Here is an 18,434-nt window from a genome sequence, read left to right on the forward strand (position 1 = left end):
TCTCCCCCCTGCAGCTGAGATCATACGCTTCACCTTACAATAGGCTGGCATTATATTAGTGCTTCGACTGAAGTGGAACATCCATTATGAATGGTCCATTCAAACAGTATACCGGAGCGTCCCAAAAATGAACTTCGATGAGGAGTCTGTGCAACCAAAGAGAGAGGTGAGTTTGAATCAAGCCTCGAAAACCCTTTAAGCTGCTTATCATTTCAGATGATATTGGACCTTAGTGGTGCATATACTCAAATTTGCAATAAAATGAAAAAAGACATATACCGGTCGTCAACCTGGGATTTCCAGCCTATTGTATGTACAGTCAATGAAGACATATATATATATATACAGTCAACTGCCAATATGACGTGTTTACAATCTGCAGACACTTTATGGCACATGTAGGTCTTACCATAAGGCTTTTTGTGCCTTTCTACTTGTAGGTATTTGTGAGGTCACATAACAATAAAATCCTATAATTTGTTAGGATTATAAATGTCTCTTCAGTGAAACTATCCAAATCAAAACCATACATGATTTAAGTTCAGGTTTATATTTTGCTCCTGAGATTCAAATGACTGTATGGGGCTCCAGACAACTTTGTTTTACCACTTACCCCGATCAGGCGATGGAGAGTAGTGGAAGAAGTATTGAGATGCTTTACTTAAGAAAAAACTAGCAATATTGCAACATAAAAATACTCCATTACACAAGTCAAGCACTGAAGCAAAGTACTTCATTATTACGAACAAAATGTACTTATAGTATCAAAAGTAGAACAGTGACCCCTGTGAGTGTTTCTATTGCATGTTACTGTTTTAGTTTTACTAATATGTACAAGTAGCATTTTACTGTTGTAGTTAGTGAGGCTAATTTTATTTGAATTAGCTAATTAGTAATTAAATCGTATATACTTTTATACTTTCGTATAATAAATAGCAATGCATCATATTTTATAAGATGATCATATGAATAATCTTATTATGTAAAGCAAGAAGCTGTCAAATGAATGCAGTGAGTCAAAAAGCACAAAGTGGAGAAATTGTGTAAACTAGCATGGAATGAAAATAATTAAGTAAAGACAAGTAAGCCATCCTCACAGATCTAACATTGTTTAAGCGGATGTGCTTTTACATTAATCACTGATCGAGAACAATAGAGTCATTTAATTTACAGGTTTAAAAGAAACAGGTTTAGCAGGATGAATTTACCTTCCTGCAGATGTATTCTTCGCCACACTCCAGTCCTCCAGTCCAGCAGATGTCGGAAATGCGCTTATATGGAGAAAGAGAAGAAGAAGAAGAAGACGAAGGCTCCTCCCACTCAAACATGGCGTCCTAGAGCAGCATCCACGCTTGTTTGTTGACATATATTTAGAAATCAGGCTTATGCTGTATTTGTGGATTTACAACTACTATAACTATGTCGAGACTCATCGTTAAAAATCTCCCTAATGGGGTAAGTAACCCTCCCGGATGTGAGCAGACGTTTCGTTTTGTTTCGGCCCATGTGAAGATGTAACACTACTGTGTGTCTTGTGTGCAGATGAAAGAGGAGAGGTTCAGGTCGATATTTGCTGCCTTTGGCACAGTGACAGACTGCTCTCTGAAGTTTACCAAGGACGGCAAGTTCCGCAAGTTCGGCTTCGTGGGTTTTAAAGCGGAGGAAGATGCGAACGGAGCTCTGAAACATTTCAACAAGAGCTTCGTGGACACATCCAGAGTGACGGTAGGGCAGTCACAGCTGCGCATGCGCGTTGTTGACGTTGTTGTTTCTCCACATGTGAACCCCATGGTTGTCATGTATTCCAGGTGGAGATGTGTAAGGCTTTTGGAGACCCCACCAAAGCAAAAGCCTGGAGCAAACATACCCAGAGCTCAGGCCCGGACAAACGCTCGTTTCCTGCTGGTACTGACAGCAAAAAGGTACCTGTAGACACAAAATGATGAGAAGTTACATGCAACTCTTATTAAAATCGTTCCTATATCACTATCTGGACAGCCACAGAGTAATGCCGTTATCTTAGTGGAGAATGATGCAGTGAAGCTCTGCAGCACTGTCCCGTCTATAAAAGTGATTTATTTTGTTTCTGCGTTCAGAAAAAGGAAACCGACGGCGCTCTTGGAGATGTGAGTACATGTGACATTCAGCAACTATGTTTGTTAAAAGTCAATTATATGAGATCTGAATGTGAATGAGATGCAACCAGCTCTTAATCAGCCTCATTAAAATAGTTAAATATGGACATAATTTACATTTTCATCTCGTAGATTTGTCATTACTCATGACAGTATTCCCTCTACATCACCCCAGTTCTGATCTTGTAATCATTTATTGTATTGTAAATATGTCATGTACTTCATTCTGTCACATTTATTAATGTCTACCTGTGATATTTGATGATTATGACAAACATTGTTTTTAATATATTTAATTCTTAGTCTATGTAAGCTCTAATCATGGCATGTGCACTTGTCGTGTGTCTCAGCTGGAAGAGGATCAGGGATTCAAGGAGTTCCTGTCAGTGCATCAGAATCGAAGCCAAGCCCCGACCTGGGCCAATGACACCGTGCAGCAAACTACCGATCCCGACGCTGGACGGGCGAAGGCTCCGGGCAAGAAGAAGCCAGCTTCGGATGATTACCTCAACTTTGATTCAGAACAGTCCGAGGATGAGGATGAGGAAGACGTAGATGACGAAGATGAAGGTTGGTAACGGCGGTCCCTTTTTAGTGTAGGTCCTGTAGATGAAAGCTGTTTCCCAATTGAGAGCCTGCATCCTCCGAAGACTTGATTTCCACAGTGTCAATGTATTCATCATAAAGGAAGTGCACGATCTGTCAGTCACCTCTTCTGACATTTTAGTGCAAATTTGTAGTCTAAACCTGGAAATGTGTTTGACTTAACAGTCTCAAGAGCAGCAGTTGGTTCAGTCTGGCCTGTGTGGGGTACTGGTTACAGTCAATGAAGAGCAATGAATACATTCATCACTGTGTTACAAATGCTTCACATCACAAGCTTAGAAGTACACAGTATGAATAGAAAAAGAAAGAAAGAAGGGCACGATTGACCGGTCTCCATATTGTTGTTGCTTTCAGGTGCCACTAAAGAAGCACTGAAGTCTGGCTTATCGGATATGGAGTACCTGCGCTCAAAGGTGGCACAGACAGGCGACACAATGGAGGAGAGTGAAGAGAAGCATGATGGTGACGAAAATGAGGATTGCGGTCCCGTGCAGCACACAGACAGCGCCTACGAGAGCGGTGACAGAGACAACGTGTCAAAGACCAAAACTGCAGTTTCTTCTGAGGATAAGAAGCAGAGCAAAGCGAAGAAAACTGCCAAGCAAGAGGTGACTGTTTAAATCTACACATTGAACTCTGCTGTTCAGTGCAGCACAGTATTTGTTTTCTGCTTTTACAAATACCGTTTGTTGTAGATGGAGCCGACGACCGAGTTCACGGTGAAGCTCAGAGGAGCCCCGTTCAATGTGAAAGAGGTGAGTGAACAAGAGCCTCCGGGTTTCAGAGGAGCAGTGATGATACACTTTATATTTCAGCGTCTGCATCTACGACACAAACATTTTTTGATGTGTTACATCAACAGCAACAAATCCGAGAGTTCATGACGCCGCTGAAACCTGTCGCAATCAGGATTGGGAAGAACGAAAGCGGAAATAGAACAGGTACGTTATTGAAAGCATTTTTCAATAATTGTAATGTTTTCATAGATATATTGTTCTGTATACCACGTGTCTGGTGGGTAGATAGATGTATGTGTCCATGTTGACTGTATGTGCGTTCGTTTCAGGTTATGTATATGCAGACTTGCACTCTGATGAAGAGGTGGAAAAGGCTTTGAAGAAGAATAAAGACTACATAGGTGAGAAATAATATGTCCGATGTTAAATATGTACCCCGAGGTGTATATGATGACTGGCTAACGGTGACATACCTTCTGCCTGTGTGTTTCAGGCGGGCGTTACATTGAGGTCTTCCGTGTGGATGCCTCTGGGGGTAAAGGCAAGAGTGACAGGAAGGACAAGGGAATTGACAGGAACTTCACCAGGAAGCTGAAGGAGGATGAGGAAGAGGAAGATGTTGCAGAGTCGGGTCGACTCTTCATCAGGAACCTTCCTTACACCTGCACTGAGGAAGAGATCAAAGAGCTATTTGACAAACATGGTGAATTCAAAAATACAACTTTCATACACACACAAGTTCACACAAGCTTTCACTCTTTTCAGAGGTGATAATAACTTTACAATCTTTACAGGTCCTGTAGCTGAGATGCTCTTCCCTATTGACAATCTAACCAAGAAACCTAAAGGATTCGCTTTCGTGACGTACATGATACCAGAGCATGCTGTGACCGCTCTGGCTCAGCTGGACGGACATGTATTTCAGGTATTTGATCTCCAACTGATGTTTGACATACATCTGTACGCCACAGCACCTGTAATGGCGTCTGGATTCAGTAGTACAACTTAAGTTGACGCTGATTACATTCATTCTCGCATGCTTTTAGGGCCGGATGCTTCACCTGCTTCCCTCTACACTGAAGAAGGAAAAGACAGAGTCTTCAGATGCTGGTGGTCCTGGCTCGTCAACTTACAAACGGCAAAAAGATGCTAAAAATAAAGCTTCTAGTTCCAGGTATATGCAGTATATTTATTCACATTAACCCTCTGCTTCTGTGTTTTTGGTTTCTCTGAATTTACTCATAAAGATCAATTACATGAGCCGTCCCTTATTCCTCTTATTCATTTAATGTTACCTTCTAGCTCCCACAACTGGAACGCCTTGTTTCTGGGCACAAGTGCAGTGGCAGATGCCATTGCTGAAAAATACAACACCACAAAAAGCCAAGTCCTGGACCATGTGAGTAATGCTTATGTCCTTTTCTTCTACAACATGAATGGTCCTCAACGCCAGCATTAGTGGGTGTTCAGACGGTGAGCATTCCTGCATTAAAACAATGCATGGGAAACGTAAATGCTTGAGGTACCAGTGAGAGGATGAAGTACTATCTCAAGTCCAGTTTGAGTTTCAGATCCATGAGTTTGAAGGTTTTTTTCAGTTGCCAAAACACTCCAAAGGGATTTATAAAGTTAAGAGGAAGGATTTTACTGCTCTGATAAGTCATCATGACGGACATTTTTTATCTTTGAAGATAAACAGTAAAAATATGCCAATGATGTTATAAACGTATCTACCAAGAATCCATGCTTGCATGTATTCAACTGGTCAGAGCAGGACGTTGCTGGATGACATCGCATTGCTTGAGGGCAAATGTTGAGGCGACTCTGTGTGTGTTTTTGCAGACACAGACGCACGCACGACGGTGCACGCGGTCCTCAGCCTTTGGCGAGGCCAATGCAGCCTTCCCATTCAAATGAAAGAGGGGGCTGTTTGTCTGTGTGATTGCATCTTTTTTTCATCTGTTGCTGCTACATCAACATGTGAATCATTAGGCAAACGTGTCTTTATATTTCTCTGGTCCAGGAGTCAAAGGGAAGTCTTGCAGTGAGGATGGCTCTGGGTGAGACGCAGATTGTTCAAGAGACTCGGCAGTTCCTACTAGACAACGGTGTCAGTCTGGATTCCTTTAGTCAGGTATGCTGAATACACACTCCCATTATCATGTTGCTAAATTGTCCACAAACATTTTGCCGTGCCCACAATGCAGTTACCTTGGTTAAGATTGTTTCCCGCGTGTGTCGGTTGCCTTGCTGTACAGGCGGCAGCAGCGAGGAGTACAGCTGTGATTCTGGTGAAAAACCTTCCAGCTGGAGTGACGGCGTCGGAGTTGGAGGAGCTTTTCTCCCCTCATGGCTCTTTGGGTCGAGTGCTGCTGCCGCCCTCAGGCCTCACCGCCGTCATCGAGTTCCTCGAGCCAACTGAGGCGAAGCGAGCTTTCACTCGGCTGGCCTACAGCAAGGTGTGTATAGCTTTATACCAGCAAGACCTGCAGCAGCAGCATATGTTTGAGGCATTGTAAAAGCTTTTACTGTACTGACAGTATCTCTGAAACCCGTAGTTCCATCACATCCCGCTGTATTTGGAGTGGGCACCCGTGGGGGTGTTTTTGGCAGCCAAACCAGAACCAGGTAAAATCACTTAAACACACTCATGAACATACAATGCCACACAATCTTTCTGAAGTTTTGTAGACACAAATGTACTAATTGGAATAACCAAAATGTCTTCATTTGTCCAAGTAGCACAAAAAGAGGATGCAATGAAAGAGCAGAAGAAGGATGAAGAAGATGAGGAGGAGGAGGAGGAAGAAGAGCAATCTGCTCCTGGTTCAACACTTTTCATTAAAAATCTTAATTTCAGCACGAGAGAGGAGAAACTACAGGAGGTGGGTCAATTCATAAATTCAACCCTCAGTAACGTTTGGTAATACTGAATGAGGGTTTAATGTTTAACATTGTTTTCTCTGTTTGTTGCAGACGTTCTCCAAATGTGGCAAGATCACATCCTGCACCATCTCCAAGAAGAAAGATAAAACAGGTACCAATCATTAAAAGTAGGATCTTTCACATGCGTAAATGTAACATAACATTAGAAGGCAATATATGTGTGTTTTCTCAGGCTTTGCAAGAGCAGTCTGTTATTTAATTTTTTTAAGCCTCTGAATCAGAGTTCACACTACTTTACAATGTTGGTTGATTTCCAGGCAACATGTTGTCCATGGGCTACGGTTTTGTCCAGTATCAGTCAGCAGAGGCAGCACAGAAAGCCCTGAGGCAACTACAGGTACCACACCATGCTCCTTCTGACAACCTTCCTCTACAACCTGGTCCTTGACTAAAGTGTGTTCTTTGTCTCAACCCTCCACCAGCACTGTACTGTAGATGATCACCAGCTAGAGCTGAAGATTTCTGAGAGAGCCACAAGGTAAGATGTGCATCAGAAGGCCTTTAGTATGAAATATGCTTGAGAATATCACCACGTGTTTATTTTTTTCCAAATTTCTAATATCGACTCTAATAGTCTGTGGGGCAGACTTTAGCTAGAAGCGTTGCATGTATACCTTACTTCTGTTGTCACTACTCACTCAGTCGTTTCCCCTTTGTGCAGGACTACTGAAGTGTCACGGAAGAAGAAGCAAGACGAGAAGAAACAGACGGGATCCAAAATCCTTGTGCGAAACGTCCCCTTCCAAGCGACTGTCAGGGAAATTCGGGAACTCTTCTGGTAGGCGTCACATGCACACAACAGTTTGTTTTTTTATTCACACAGTGTTGATCATTTAACAATAATATGATTTACTCCCTCCGTCCTTTCAGTACATTTGGAGAGCTGAAGACAGTCCGTCTTCCAAAGAAAGCAGCTGGTTCAGGGAATCATAGAGGCTTTGGCTTTATTGACTTCATCACCAAACAGGACGCTAAGGTTTGTGTTATGTGAGCTTTCAGACATGTATTTAGGAAATCTACTGTCCTCTAGTGCTGATCATGGATACTATGCCCCTGTTATCTCCATAGAAAGCATTTGCTGCTCTGTGCCACAGCACCCATCTGTACGGGAGACGCCTCGTGCTGGAGTGGGCTGATGCTGAGGAAACAGTAGAGACATTGAGACGGAAAACAGCCGAACATTTTCATGGTAAATCAACAAACTTTTGGAACAACATGAAGAAATTAAATCAACGCTGCGCTGTTTATTGATTTATTTCCTCTATATTATTTATCCTCCATGACAGTGGGTGCCAAAAAGCAGCGAAAATCAGAAGTTATGGAGGGAATTATGGAGACGATGGAAACTGGAGGTGGGGAAGACTGAGTTCCCTGAACGCTATTATCTCTTTGGAAGCCTCCACTCTGACCAGCGCTCCTCTGTGTTTCTGTATGAACAAAATAAGGACCTGAGTACCGTGTGCAGAAGGAACTAATCACAAGGAATTGATCAACTTTGTGGAACTTCTGGTTTTCTTACATGATTTGTAATGGGTTGTATAGAATGATGCCTCAAAGTTATATGATTGGACTGATGTTTGTTTAACTATAAAACTTTATTCCATGCTTTTAAAGTCTTATGTCTCATGTCGTGGCCTGTTGTACTTCTTCTAATCATCGTGAGGTCTAAGACTGCAACGATGCCCCGTTCTACACATGCTTCCTACATTTTGCTGGAAATAAAACAAGACCCAGTTCCCTCTGTGACAGCAGATTATCATCTGACTAATCACAATAGATCCAAAAATGATTTCTCAAAATGTTAATTTAACATAAATTCATAAATCAAAAGAAAGGATCACCTAAATTATCAAATTGTGTGCGCGCACGTGACATAATGGTCGGTCTTTTATTTTGAAAGTACGTTTCCTGGGCTATCAGGTGACTAATCACCCGCTTTGTCATGTGACTTGTTCACGTTAACATGGCGTCAAGGCCAAACAAGATGTTTGCTCTTGGAAGTTTTAAAGCGCTTTTGTCCGCGTTGTGTTTTTTGTGCGCGTGTGTTCGAGCTGAAATACGAACCGCTGTTATTGACAAACACACCGGACAGCTGTCTGTTCTCGAGGGATATCGAGAAGATTTCGTTGCTTGGGCGAACTTCACTGATGACATTAACACATCGGGGTGAGTTCACTACATGTGTTTTTCTGAATAATTCTTAGTACAGCATAAGTATGCCTTCTGTCATCTCCTCACCCACAGTACAGGCGATTATTCCTGATATTAGTACAAACAATATGAAAAAACGTAAAGCAACCAAACCATCACCGTGATTGTTTTCAGCTGGTCTTTCTTGGAGATCACGACCAGCAGTCGGTACAATGACAGTGTCCAGGCCTATGCAGCCGGTGCAGTGGAGGCTGCAGTCACATCTCAGGTTAGTTTATACAGTCCTGTTTGTGCTCCACGCGCAAAGCCGTCTGTTTTATTTACTGACTTTACATTGAACTTAAACGAATGACTTGGTGTCTGTTTGTTTTAGCTCATCTATAAGCACTGGATGAACACTCTTTTAAGTTACTGTGGGCCCTTCACGTCTGTGTCTGGTTACTGTGAGCGCCTGAAGGCTTTCATCACAACCAACATGCAGTGGGTTCAGGAGCAAATGGAGAAGCAGCCCAGTTCACCCTACTGGTACCAGGTACACAATGAACATTTGTACGATGAATAATATCCCTTTCATGGATACAAGAATGTTAAAGGCCTCAAATATGATATTTCACAATCAGTTTCTTCTTGTCAGGTGCGTCTGACGCTGCTGCAGCTGAAAGGTCTGGAGGACAGCTATAATGATCAGCTGTCATTGCCAATAGGGTCGTTCTCCCTCAACCCGTTCGGCTTCCTGTGAGTGGTTATCTACATTTCTCATTATCAAACATGTTTCTTTGCTGTTCCTGAGATCCTAAACCTTGTTTCTTGCTGTTGTCTCACAATCTCTGCCTCTTCTCTGTCCAACCAGACTTTTTCAACTAGGCGGGGATCTGGAGGACTTGGAATCTGCTCTGAACAAATCCAGCCAAGCTAGACCTCTTGGATCTGGCTCCTGTTCTGCTCTCATTAAGCTGCTGCCAAACAACAAGGAGCTGCTGGTGTCGCATGACACCTGGGCCAGCTACCAGTCCATGCTGCGCATCATGAAGAAATACATGTTTGCCTTTAAAGTTTCTCCTTCAGGTAGTGTACTTATGCAAGTGTGTCTCCTGTTACTCATTGCTCCTGCTCTAGAGTCCCTCATTACTTACATTAAGGGATTGGTTGAACTTTGGCAAATAAACTTATTTACTTTGCGAGAGTTGATTGAAAAGATAAATAACATTCCTGCTTCTTTACAATACATATGAAGCTGCAGCTGGTTAGCTTGGCTTATTGTAGCATGAAGAATGGAATCGGGGGAACAGCTAGCCTGGCTATGTCCAAAGATGACAAAGTCTTGATTTACAAGGGGCATCAGCTGGTTGCCTGGCACCTTGTGGTGACAACAAGATTACAGGGAATACACAAACTACACTTTGGGTTTTGTTGGGTTTAGACAATTGAGATATGTGTCTATTGGTGGTTTTCAGAGGTGATAGTTGTCACTGTTGGGACATAGCCAGGCTAGCTATTACCCCCTATTTCCAGTCTTCATGCTAAGCTAAGCTAAGCTAAATGGCTATGGGCTCCAGCCTAATGTTTAAAGCCCCGTTTTTTTCAAAAAGAGAAATTAATTTCCATGTTTGAAGCTCTAATAATAATACAGATTTGTCTAACTTCATTATGTTCTTGTCAGAAGAGGGTTTTCTTCCTGGAGGAACTCAGGCGTTCTCCTCTTATCCTGGATCGATCTTCTCTGGAGATGACTTTTATATCATAAGTAGTGGCTTGGTGAGAACTGTTTGTGATTGGCATTATAGAACTGAGTGAATAAACTCCAGTATGTGTTTGTATCTACTGGCTGCAAATTGAGTAATGCTAGCTGGAGGTTCTTGTTCTTAATCTGTCTCCTGTGTCCAGGTTACTTTGGAAACTACAATTGGCAACAGTAACCCTGCTCTGTGGAAGTTTGTTCATCCCACGGGAACCGTCATGGAGTGGTTGAGGAACATTGTGGCCAATCGACTTGCTGCTACTGGCAAAGAGTGGGCCGAGATATTCAGCATGTACAACAGTGGAACGTGAGTTTTACACATCAACAAGAAACTCTGTCTCATCACTTTTTAATCAACATTATCACTACTTTGTCCGGGTGAAATCCAGGCTGTGTTGTCTTCTGCTATTTGTTCCGTGTTCAAAATTCCAACAAATGACTTGATTAGATAAGTCTTTGAGTGACCTTAGACTGCGATGTGGATGTGGAGCAGAGAAACGGCATTCATAATCAGGAGTTACATGAAAAGTCCGTTGGGTCAACTCTGAACTCAGTTTGGTCAAACGCCTAATGGGGTCACCAGGCTGAGTGTTTGTTGTGAAATGAAATCAACACAGTAAGGCAAGGCAAGTTTATTTGTATAGTACATTTCAACAACAAGGTAATTCAAAGTGCTTCACATAAAACCATTAAAAGTGTCAAAACACAAGGCAAAAGAAAAGGAGATTTAAAAACAATTAAGAACATTCATTGAAACAATAAACACAGTAAAACATGAAAAAAACAGCAAGAAATAAAATGCAGTAGTAAAATGCAGAAATGCAGGAAATTGATTCATATATGAATTGAATGTGGTTCAATTAAAGGCAGCAGCAAACAGAAAAGTCTTCAATCTTGATTTAAATGAGCTGAGGGTCTCAGCAGACCTGCAGCTTTCTGGGACTTTGTTCCAGATATGTGGAGCAGAAAAACTGAACGCTGCTTCTCCATGTTTAGTTCTGACTCTGGGAACAGAAAGTAGACCGGTCCCAGACGACCTGAGGGGTCGGGATGGTTCATAAGGTAGCAGCAGATCAGAGATATATTTTGGCCCTAAACCATTCAGTGCTTTGTAAACCAACAGCAGGATTTTAAAGTCAATTCTTTGTTGGACAGGAAGTCAGTGCAAAGACATCAGAACTGGAGTGATGTGGTCCACCCTCCTGGTCTTAGTGAGGACTCGAGCTGCAGCGTTTTGAATCAGCTGCAGCTTTCTGATTGACTTTCAGTAAATAAATTAATAAAAATCAGTGAACTCTGGTAGGGTAAAGTTTGTGTATATATGTGTGCTTTGTAGGTATAACAACCAGTGGATGATTGTGGACTATAACCACTTCACTCCAGGAAGGACTGACATTAAAGAGGACCTCTTTGTTGTGCTGGAGCAGATTCCGTAAGTCTTTGCACCAAATCTTTAATCAAAACACAATATTATTTCAGTGTTTATGACAGTTTAAACCTGTCTGCTAAAACATGCTTTTCTAATCTTTTATGCTGCAGGGGACTAGTTGTGTACTCTGATAAAACTCAGGAACTGCTGGAGAAAGGGTACTGGGCAAGTTACAACATACCGTAAGTATCCAATTAAGAAGTTTAATGTTAATACGTACTATAGATGTGTGTTCTAATTGTGTTGTCTGTAAACGTGTCTTCTGTTAATGTGTAGGTACTACGAAAACATATTCAATGCCAGCGGCTGCAATGAGCTGGTTGAGAAGTTTGGCCCGTGGTTCTCTCTGGACCATAGTCCTCGGGCTCAGATATTCAAGAGAAACCAGACAGCTGTCACAGATATGGACTCAATGGTCCGCCTAATGAGGTACAAACAAACTTAAAACAGTAGATTTTATATTTCTTTATGCTAATGATGCAAAACACGTTTTATTTATGAGATGCAGTGTCTCTCCTCAGGTATAATAACTTTAAGGAAGACCCATTGTCAAATTGTGAAGGCTGTAATCCACATGCGAATGGAGAGAATGCTATCTCAGCCCGTTCAGACCTGAACACAGCCAATGGCACTTATCCGTTTGGCGCCTTATGGCAGAGGTCACATGGAGGAACAGACATGAAGGTTTCAATGTTTATCATTTCATTTCTTGCCGTCACTTTTTTTCTGCCCGTACTACTATCCATCATGATCCCCAAATCTTTTCCGTGTTTGAATCTGACTGTAGCGCGTTAAAGAGATGTTTGTTAAATCTGATGCGTTCTGTGTGTTTCTGTGCAGATGACCTCCTTCGGGATGTTTCGTGACTATGGTATGCTGGCAGTGAGCGGGCCAACATGGGACCAGGTTCCACCCTTCCAGTGGAGCACGTCCCCTTACAAAGACCTGATGCATATGGGTCACCCTGATACTTGGGCATTCAAGCCTATAAAAGTCACCTGGACCCCATAATTGTTTTTACGCTGTATATACAAGTAGCATGGTCAGTATAAATACTACCAGCTGTTTGAAGTTTTGATAAAGGGAAATGGTACTTTGAATCAGTGTGACACGCCTTTTATTTACGTCTAGGGCTGCCCTCCTTAGTCGACTCATCTGTCATTTTGGTCTAAGACTATTCTAGACTAAGATTTCTTTAGTTGATTAGTCATGTTATTTATGGGGTTTTTTCATGCTGAATTACTTATTTCTAAGAAACTTATGAACACATCTCTGGTCAACACAAGTGTAGCTTTTGTTTGATTCTTTGGAGAAACTCAGTTTTACAGATCTGTTGATTAAATCAACTAATATCTGAACTAAATCATATCAGCGTTCGTCGACTAAGGATTCCTTTGGTCCATGAAAGCCATAAGATGGTAATATTGATTCTCGGGAAAGTGGCAATAATATCCAGGATGTCTTACAGTAATGCAACTATTTGTATAATTAAAGCACACATGGTTGAAGAGGGCTTTGAATGTACGGCAACATGAAAAAACACTTCACAACCTTGCTGTTGTAAAGTGGAACCTTCATATATGAGTTTCCTGTTTGCTAAATATGTGAACATGTAAATCTTACTTATTTTCATCATGAGTTAAATCATTTGTGATGTAATGCATTGTATGATTTTTCTCAATAAAACTGCAATGTCCATGTGGTTCTGTGAAAAACGTGTAAGACATTTTGCTTTAACTAAATAAGCTAGTGCCATCTTCTAAACTATGAGTAGATGGTGACAGCCCAAGCATATTCAATTTTACTCGTCAAAATATAATTACAGATGTTTTGACGAGGCAAAATGGCGTTGCAGATAGCAGTAATGAATATCTAGTATGCCTAATTGTTAAACGGGCTTCTCAGAGGTGTATTCAACACCAGCGTGCCTACAGAGTACCATGGTCGTGTCACGTGTTTCGCGTCATGGTCGTCATGAAGGTTCACTCTCGTAAATTGACGTAACTGTCGTAGTTTATCTTTGTGCCATGATAGCAGCGGAACCTTTACAATGTTGAGCTCCGGTTTACTTACTGTCAAGAAACTCGAGGTATGGATTTATTTTTGAGCTAGTTGGTTAGCAACATAACATTGAACGTAAGCTAACGTTGCAGTTACTTGGCAATGGCGCTGGTTTCACGTCCCCAGATGTAGCAGCAGGGCCGAGATCCTTCTTGTGGCACGCGTCAGTCTGTGGCACGCAGCGTCACTCAGCGTCCGTCTCTGTCACTCAGCGTCCGTCTCTGTCACTCAGCGTCCGTCTCTGTCACTCAGCGTCCCTCTCTGTCAGTTCAGCGGAAAGATTCAGCTGTGGCACGCGAGCATAGTTCGGCAATTGTCAAGAAGCTGCGGAGCTGAGGGGGCGGAGCCACATTTCCTGAGACATTTCCTGAGAACACCCGTTGTTGTTACGACAGATCAGCTTCCATAAATCATTTTTATGATTTTAGTTGAGTCACAGGAGCCCCCTGTTCTCTGTATGCATCCTTAGAGTAAGTACGTTGTACTTTTTTGTTTCTCATTCATTTTATTTCAGTATGATTTAGCTGGTTTTGCAACAAAATGGAACATAATACACTTTCTAAATTATTACTTTTATAGTCACTTACAACAATCGGCTAAAATAATGAAAATAAATCATCCGTTTTAGAATCATTTAAAAGTATATATTAAAATTAAGACATAAAATGTCCAATCCAAAAATACATGTTTGAAAATATCTTCACTCTTCCTCTGCTTATATGTATATGTATGTCAGTAGGACATATGTTAACTGTTAACAGTTTACAGCATACTTAAATAAATATAAATAAATACAAAACACACGCACACTTTGTACACACACTGCAGCAATTCTTTTGCAGGAATATGAGCATATTTTCCCCCTCTGGCAAAATACAACACGTCTCATGCCTTATTTTATTTTACCAGTTGGTGGCGGTAATGCGCCAATTCGTTTGCCAACCGCCAGTACACCAAAAGGAAAGTTTTTGGAAAGTGTATTATGTTCCATTTTGTTGCATAAGCAGCAAAATCATACTGAAATAAAATGAATGAGAAACAAAAAAGTACAACGTACTTACTCTAAGGATGCATACAGAGAACAGGGGGCTCCTGTGACTCAACTAAAATCATAAAACTGATTTATGGAAGCTGATCTGTCGTAACAACAACGGGTGTTCTCAGGAAATGTTGCTCCGCCCCCTCAGCTCCGCAGCTTCTTGACAATTGCCGAACTATGCTCGCGTGCCACAGCTGAATCTTTCCGCTGAACTGACAGAGAGGGACGCTGAGTGACAGAGAGGGACGCTGAGTGACAGAGACGGACGCTGTGTGACGCTGCGTGCCACAGACTGACGATGCTTGACACAGACTGACGCTGAGTGACGCAGAGGTGCCAGTGCCACAAGAAGGATCTCGCTGTCTCTCAGATGTAGTCTGGACTAGTTCACGATATCCTTCGTACTGCAAACATCAGTAGAAAGGTGGTTTTCCGCGTCAATAAGATAATAAGAATAATATAAATGCACCGTTAGTGCCTTGTTTTTGTAGGTCTATAGTCACGAGGCATATGGTAATTTAATGCCAAAATCAACAGTTTGTTTGATCATGTTTTGAACGCCACGATGCTGAAAAGGGTACAATCACCCAAAGACATCTCTGAAAGAAAGTCCTGTGGGGATCTTTAAACCCTGAATCCTGAACATCTTGCGTTAGGTTGAACAAATGTATTGACCTAGTTCCAACAACTGACCAAAGTTCATGAAACGGACTCATTAGCACTACCGAAGTGACTGTGGACAAAAGCTGTGAAAACTGAAGTGACTGATTCCTGCCTACAGCTCGGGGCAGGTGTATGTGGAGTCTGATGATGGGTTTCTGGCAGCCGGTGACCAACCTTCGGGATTATGTATCCCAGAATCCTCCAGGAGTTACATTTTTCCTGTGTCTGTTGACTCTGGCTGTCTCCTTTATCTGCCTCAGCTCTTACAGCTACACACACGCTCTGGCTAACCCTGACACAGCAACGGTAAGGACGCTTATTCAATGTTCTCAGTCCTTATTAGAGTACAAGTTCTTGTGTGCAAATAAAACATAATGACATGTGACTGCATGTGTCCTGAGCTGACACTGATGTGCAAATCATACATGTTATTCCTCTTTTAGGACTGGAACCATCTCCTGTCCTCATTGTCTGAGTTCCAGCTGTGTGTGAAAGCCAATGCAAGTTCATCTGAGCGTGTGTTGCCAGTCCCCCCTGCTCTGATGGATAGAGACACTTCAGTTAACTCTACAAAGACTCCCTCTCTCACCACTCTGCGTGTCAAGGTTCCTCTGGCTGTGACTACTAGCTCAAACAGTGGCTCTCTGAAAGACCTTGCTTTACACACTGCCTTGAGAGCCAGTCAATTACATCTTGGAGGTTGGTATTGGGGTGCATTGGTTTGGTTGTAAAATGAAGTGTCGTGTTTGTATAATCCTGGATCAATTGTTTTACTCCCCAGGCAAGGAGATTGTTCATGTGACTCTCGAGTTTTTGTCTGGAAATGATACCAACACCTGTCTCACCATAAGTGCTCCAGCGCACCTCCTGCCCATGAGTCTGTAAGTTTGTTCAAATTCTTAAGTGTGTTTCTAAGATTCCACAATTTAAATAACCAACTATTGAGCTACATAAACACAACATTTGTCAACTCATGAATCAGTATATTTTTTGTGTGTGTTTTTATGCATGTACTGTTTACCGAAATGAAGACTTCCGCCAAAGTGCCCTGTATTTGAGAAAAACCTTTCACCCATCCATGTGGAAGCGGGCAACCAGCGGCCTACAGCATCACAAACCTGCTACAGTCTATACTCAATGAATGACCCTACACTCACTGTCATGTTAACACAGGTACAGCACGTCACACATGCACAACATAGCTGGCTCAGCCGTAATACCAGCTTGTCATCCCGTCTGTCATTCTCTGCTTTCATTCTTTAGGAGGAGCAGAGCGTTGCAGCGCGACATCTGTTGGAATTCAGTGCGTGTCTCCTCGGAGTTTGCTTGATACTCTGTGTAGCTGCTAGTTCGACACATTCACTAATACGCCGCTACCACTGGAGTGGAATGGATCCGCAAAATAAAGTAATTTCTTTTATCTCTGACTATGGTAAAGATTAGGCATTTAGATTGAATATCTAGATATATTGGCAGCATCTAGATATCTAAGTCTCTGCATATTTCTGCAAGTACTATTTTAACCTAACCTTAATGTTTTATATTATTTGCAGGAGCCCTTGATTGACACCTGAACATTTTACATCCACTGCGTCCTAAAGAAATCAGTTGGTGGTGGAGAGATAAGGGCTATTTGTTTCATTTCTTTTAATGGGGCACCCCACCCATTTTACATAAAAAACAGTTTACACGTCATGAGGAGTAAGTACTACTCAGCCTAACGTCTTCTGTAGCTCTGAGGCAGCTTGTTAAAGCCTGAGAAATGAACCCTGGGAATGTTATGAGGGTTCATCTCCGCCTGGGTTTGAAGACTAGATATTTATGTAGCATCCAGCGAAGTGAAAATATTTCAGCTTCTGCTGAATCAATTCTGAACATTTCTAATACGTCTCTCACAAGTTTCTCAACTTTATGAAAGTGCAACACTTAATCAGTGGTGTATCCCTGTTCTATTGGAATATTATACAACATTCAAGTGAGAAACATGGTTGTGATAGAGGAGTTGTATATGAAGTAAATGGGCAATACAGGCCATTTGTATTGTTTGTTTAATAACAAAGAATCAATAGGACACATAGAGTCTGTAAATTACCAGTGTTATGAACTGACATGTCATCTAGACTCTGTGAGTAACTCAGTCTGTCCAGGAGCTCAGAAACAGATAACTGGTCAAGAAGGTATCCTGTTTTCTAACATCATTTTCACAGCTTTATCAGAGTGAAACATTAATAGTTAAAATATATATAACAGGTTACAAATCTGACTGGGAAGTTAAGGAACTTTACATTGAGTGTGTTTTTACCAAACACCTGTTTCATTTGTTGTTCTGCCAAATGAAGGAAAGCTATTAATGTAACCCTTTAGGATTGATCGATGCACACAAAGTATTGGTTATTATACACTTTTGCAGGGACTTATCTAAATTACAATTAAGTCAAAAACCTCACAAACTTGGCTACATTACTGAATGTGCCCTCTTGGGATCAATAAAGGTTTATGTTTTGTGGAGCTCGGGAGGAAATCTGAATTTTAATTTATGGTTTTAATGTTTCATTACTGTTTAGAACTTTTATTTACTTACTTTGCTTTACATCTATTAACATGTGCCAGCTTCATCTTTGTCAAAACGTCCTTATTGTGTATAAATACACAACAGAGTCAACCCACTGCCGAATGTGTCTGTATTGTCAATTTTGATCAGTTGTCAAACACACAATAAACACAATGTTCTCCTGTAAGTCAGTGTTTTACGTATTAAAACGCACGTACAAATTCATGTTATGCCACTGATTAGAAGAGCCAGAGACGGATATGTACCGGTATGTGCACTTGTCTACGTAACGAGGTGTCGCCTCCAATCATCGTAACGAATCTCTACAGGAGCCTTTCCTATTGGTTGATTATAGGAAAATAGAGGCGGGATTTCTGC

The 18,434-nt window shown here is 41.6% G+C and overlaps 3 protein-coding genes across 5 annotated transcripts; all 3 read left to right on the forward strand.

Moving 5' to 3' along the window:
- Positions 1 to 1,329: 1,329 nt before the first annotated feature.
- Positions 1,330 to 8,032, forward strand: rbm19 (RNA binding motif protein 19). 2 transcript variants are annotated; one of them, XM_079270218.1, is made up of 24 exons: positions 1,330 to 1,455; positions 1,543 to 1,725; positions 1,809 to 1,922; positions 2,097 to 2,126; positions 2,486 to 2,705; positions 3,096 to 3,349; positions 3,437 to 3,496; positions 3,604 to 3,682; positions 3,808 to 3,879; positions 3,972 to 4,181; positions 4,273 to 4,403; positions 4,525 to 4,652; positions 4,781 to 4,877; positions 5,502 to 5,612; positions 5,737 to 5,937; positions 6,037 to 6,106; positions 6,218 to 6,363; positions 6,455 to 6,515; positions 6,682 to 6,761; positions 6,847 to 6,902; positions 7,086 to 7,202; positions 7,295 to 7,400; positions 7,493 to 7,613; positions 7,711 to 8,032. In XM_079270218.1, exons 1-24 carry the CDS (start codon positions 1,420 to 1,422, stop codon positions 7,788 to 7,790), a joined length of 2,763 nt encoding a protein of 920 aa, XP_079126344.1. In that variant the 5' UTR covers positions 1,330 to 1,419; the 3' UTR covers positions 7,791 to 8,032. The 2 variants fall into 2 exon arrangements, with proteins under 2 accessions (XP_079126344.1, XP_079126345.1); XM_079270219.1 differs by having other exon boundaries at positions 6,221 to 6,363.
- Positions 8,033 to 8,387: 355 nt separating this feature from the next.
- plbd2 (phospholipase B domain containing 2) lies at positions 8,388 to 13,449 on the forward strand (the record flags this gene model as incomplete). 2 transcript variants are annotated; one of them, XM_079270469.1, is made up of 12 exons in its annotated part: positions 8,388 to 8,590; positions 8,750 to 8,843; positions 8,949 to 9,107; positions 9,210 to 9,310; positions 9,426 to 9,640; positions 10,236 to 10,330; positions 10,460 to 10,620; positions 11,650 to 11,745; positions 11,853 to 11,924; positions 12,019 to 12,171; positions 12,264 to 12,426; positions 12,583 to 13,449. In XM_079270469.1, the coding sequence occupies 12 exons, from the start codon at positions 8,388 to 8,390 to the stop codon at positions 12,751 to 12,753; spliced, it is 1,683 nt and encodes a 560-aa protein (XP_079126595.1). In that variant the 3' UTR covers positions 12,754 to 13,449. The 2 variants fall into 2 exon arrangements, with proteins under 2 accessions (XP_079126595.1, XP_079126596.1); XM_079270470.1 differs by having other exon boundaries at positions 8,394 to 8,590; positions 10,239 to 10,330.
- A 318-nt stretch (positions 13,450 to 13,767) lies between these two features.
- On the forward strand, positions 13,768 to 18,297 carry LOC306778454 (insulin-like growth factor-binding protein 3 receptor). The gene is made up of 7 exons (XM_079269950.1): positions 13,768 to 13,831; positions 15,624 to 15,811; positions 15,949 to 16,204; positions 16,287 to 16,386; positions 16,537 to 16,678; positions 16,769 to 16,912; positions 17,059 to 18,297. The coding sequence occupies exons 2-7, from the start codon at positions 15,638 to 15,640 to the stop codon at positions 17,077 to 17,079; spliced, it is 837 nt and encodes a 278-aa protein (XP_079126076.1). The 5' UTR covers positions 13,768 to 13,831; positions 15,624 to 15,637; the 3' UTR covers positions 17,080 to 18,297.
- Positions 18,298 to 18,434: the final 137 nt, after the last annotated feature.

This window comes from Melanostigma gelatinosum (genome assembly GCF_949748355.1).
Source record: "Melanostigma gelatinosum genome assembly, chromosome: 6".
In the NCBI taxonomy this organism is placed as follows: domain Eukaryota; kingdom Metazoa; phylum Chordata; class Actinopteri; order Perciformes; family Zoarcidae; genus Melanostigma; species Melanostigma gelatinosum.

Bases quoted from the DNA above. Each gene is read 5' to 3' on its own strand.
- rbm19 (XM_079270218.1), top strand. From the start codon at position 1,420: ATGTCGAGACTCATCGTTAAAAATCTCCCTAATGGG. The intron at 4,878-5,501 runs GTGAGTAATGCT...TCTCTGGTCCAG, and splicing joins AAAGCCAAGTCCTGGACCAT to GAGTCAAAGGGAAGTCTTGC. The intron at 6,516-6,681 runs GTACCAATCATT...GTTGATTTCCAG, and splicing joins CAAGAAGAAAGATAAAACAG to GCAACATGTTGTCCATGGGC.
- LOC306778454 (XM_079269950.1), top strand. From the start codon at position 15,638: ATGTGGAGTCTGATGATGGGTTTCTGGCAGCCGGTGACCAACCTTCGG. The intron at 15,812-15,948 runs GTAAGGACGCTT...TTCCTCTTTTAG, and splicing joins CTAACCCTGACACAGCAACG to GACTGGAACCATCTCCTGTC. The intron at 16,205-16,286 runs GTTGGTATTGGG...TTTACTCCCCAG, and splicing joins CAGTCAATTACATCTTGGAG to GCAAGGAGATTGTTCATGTG.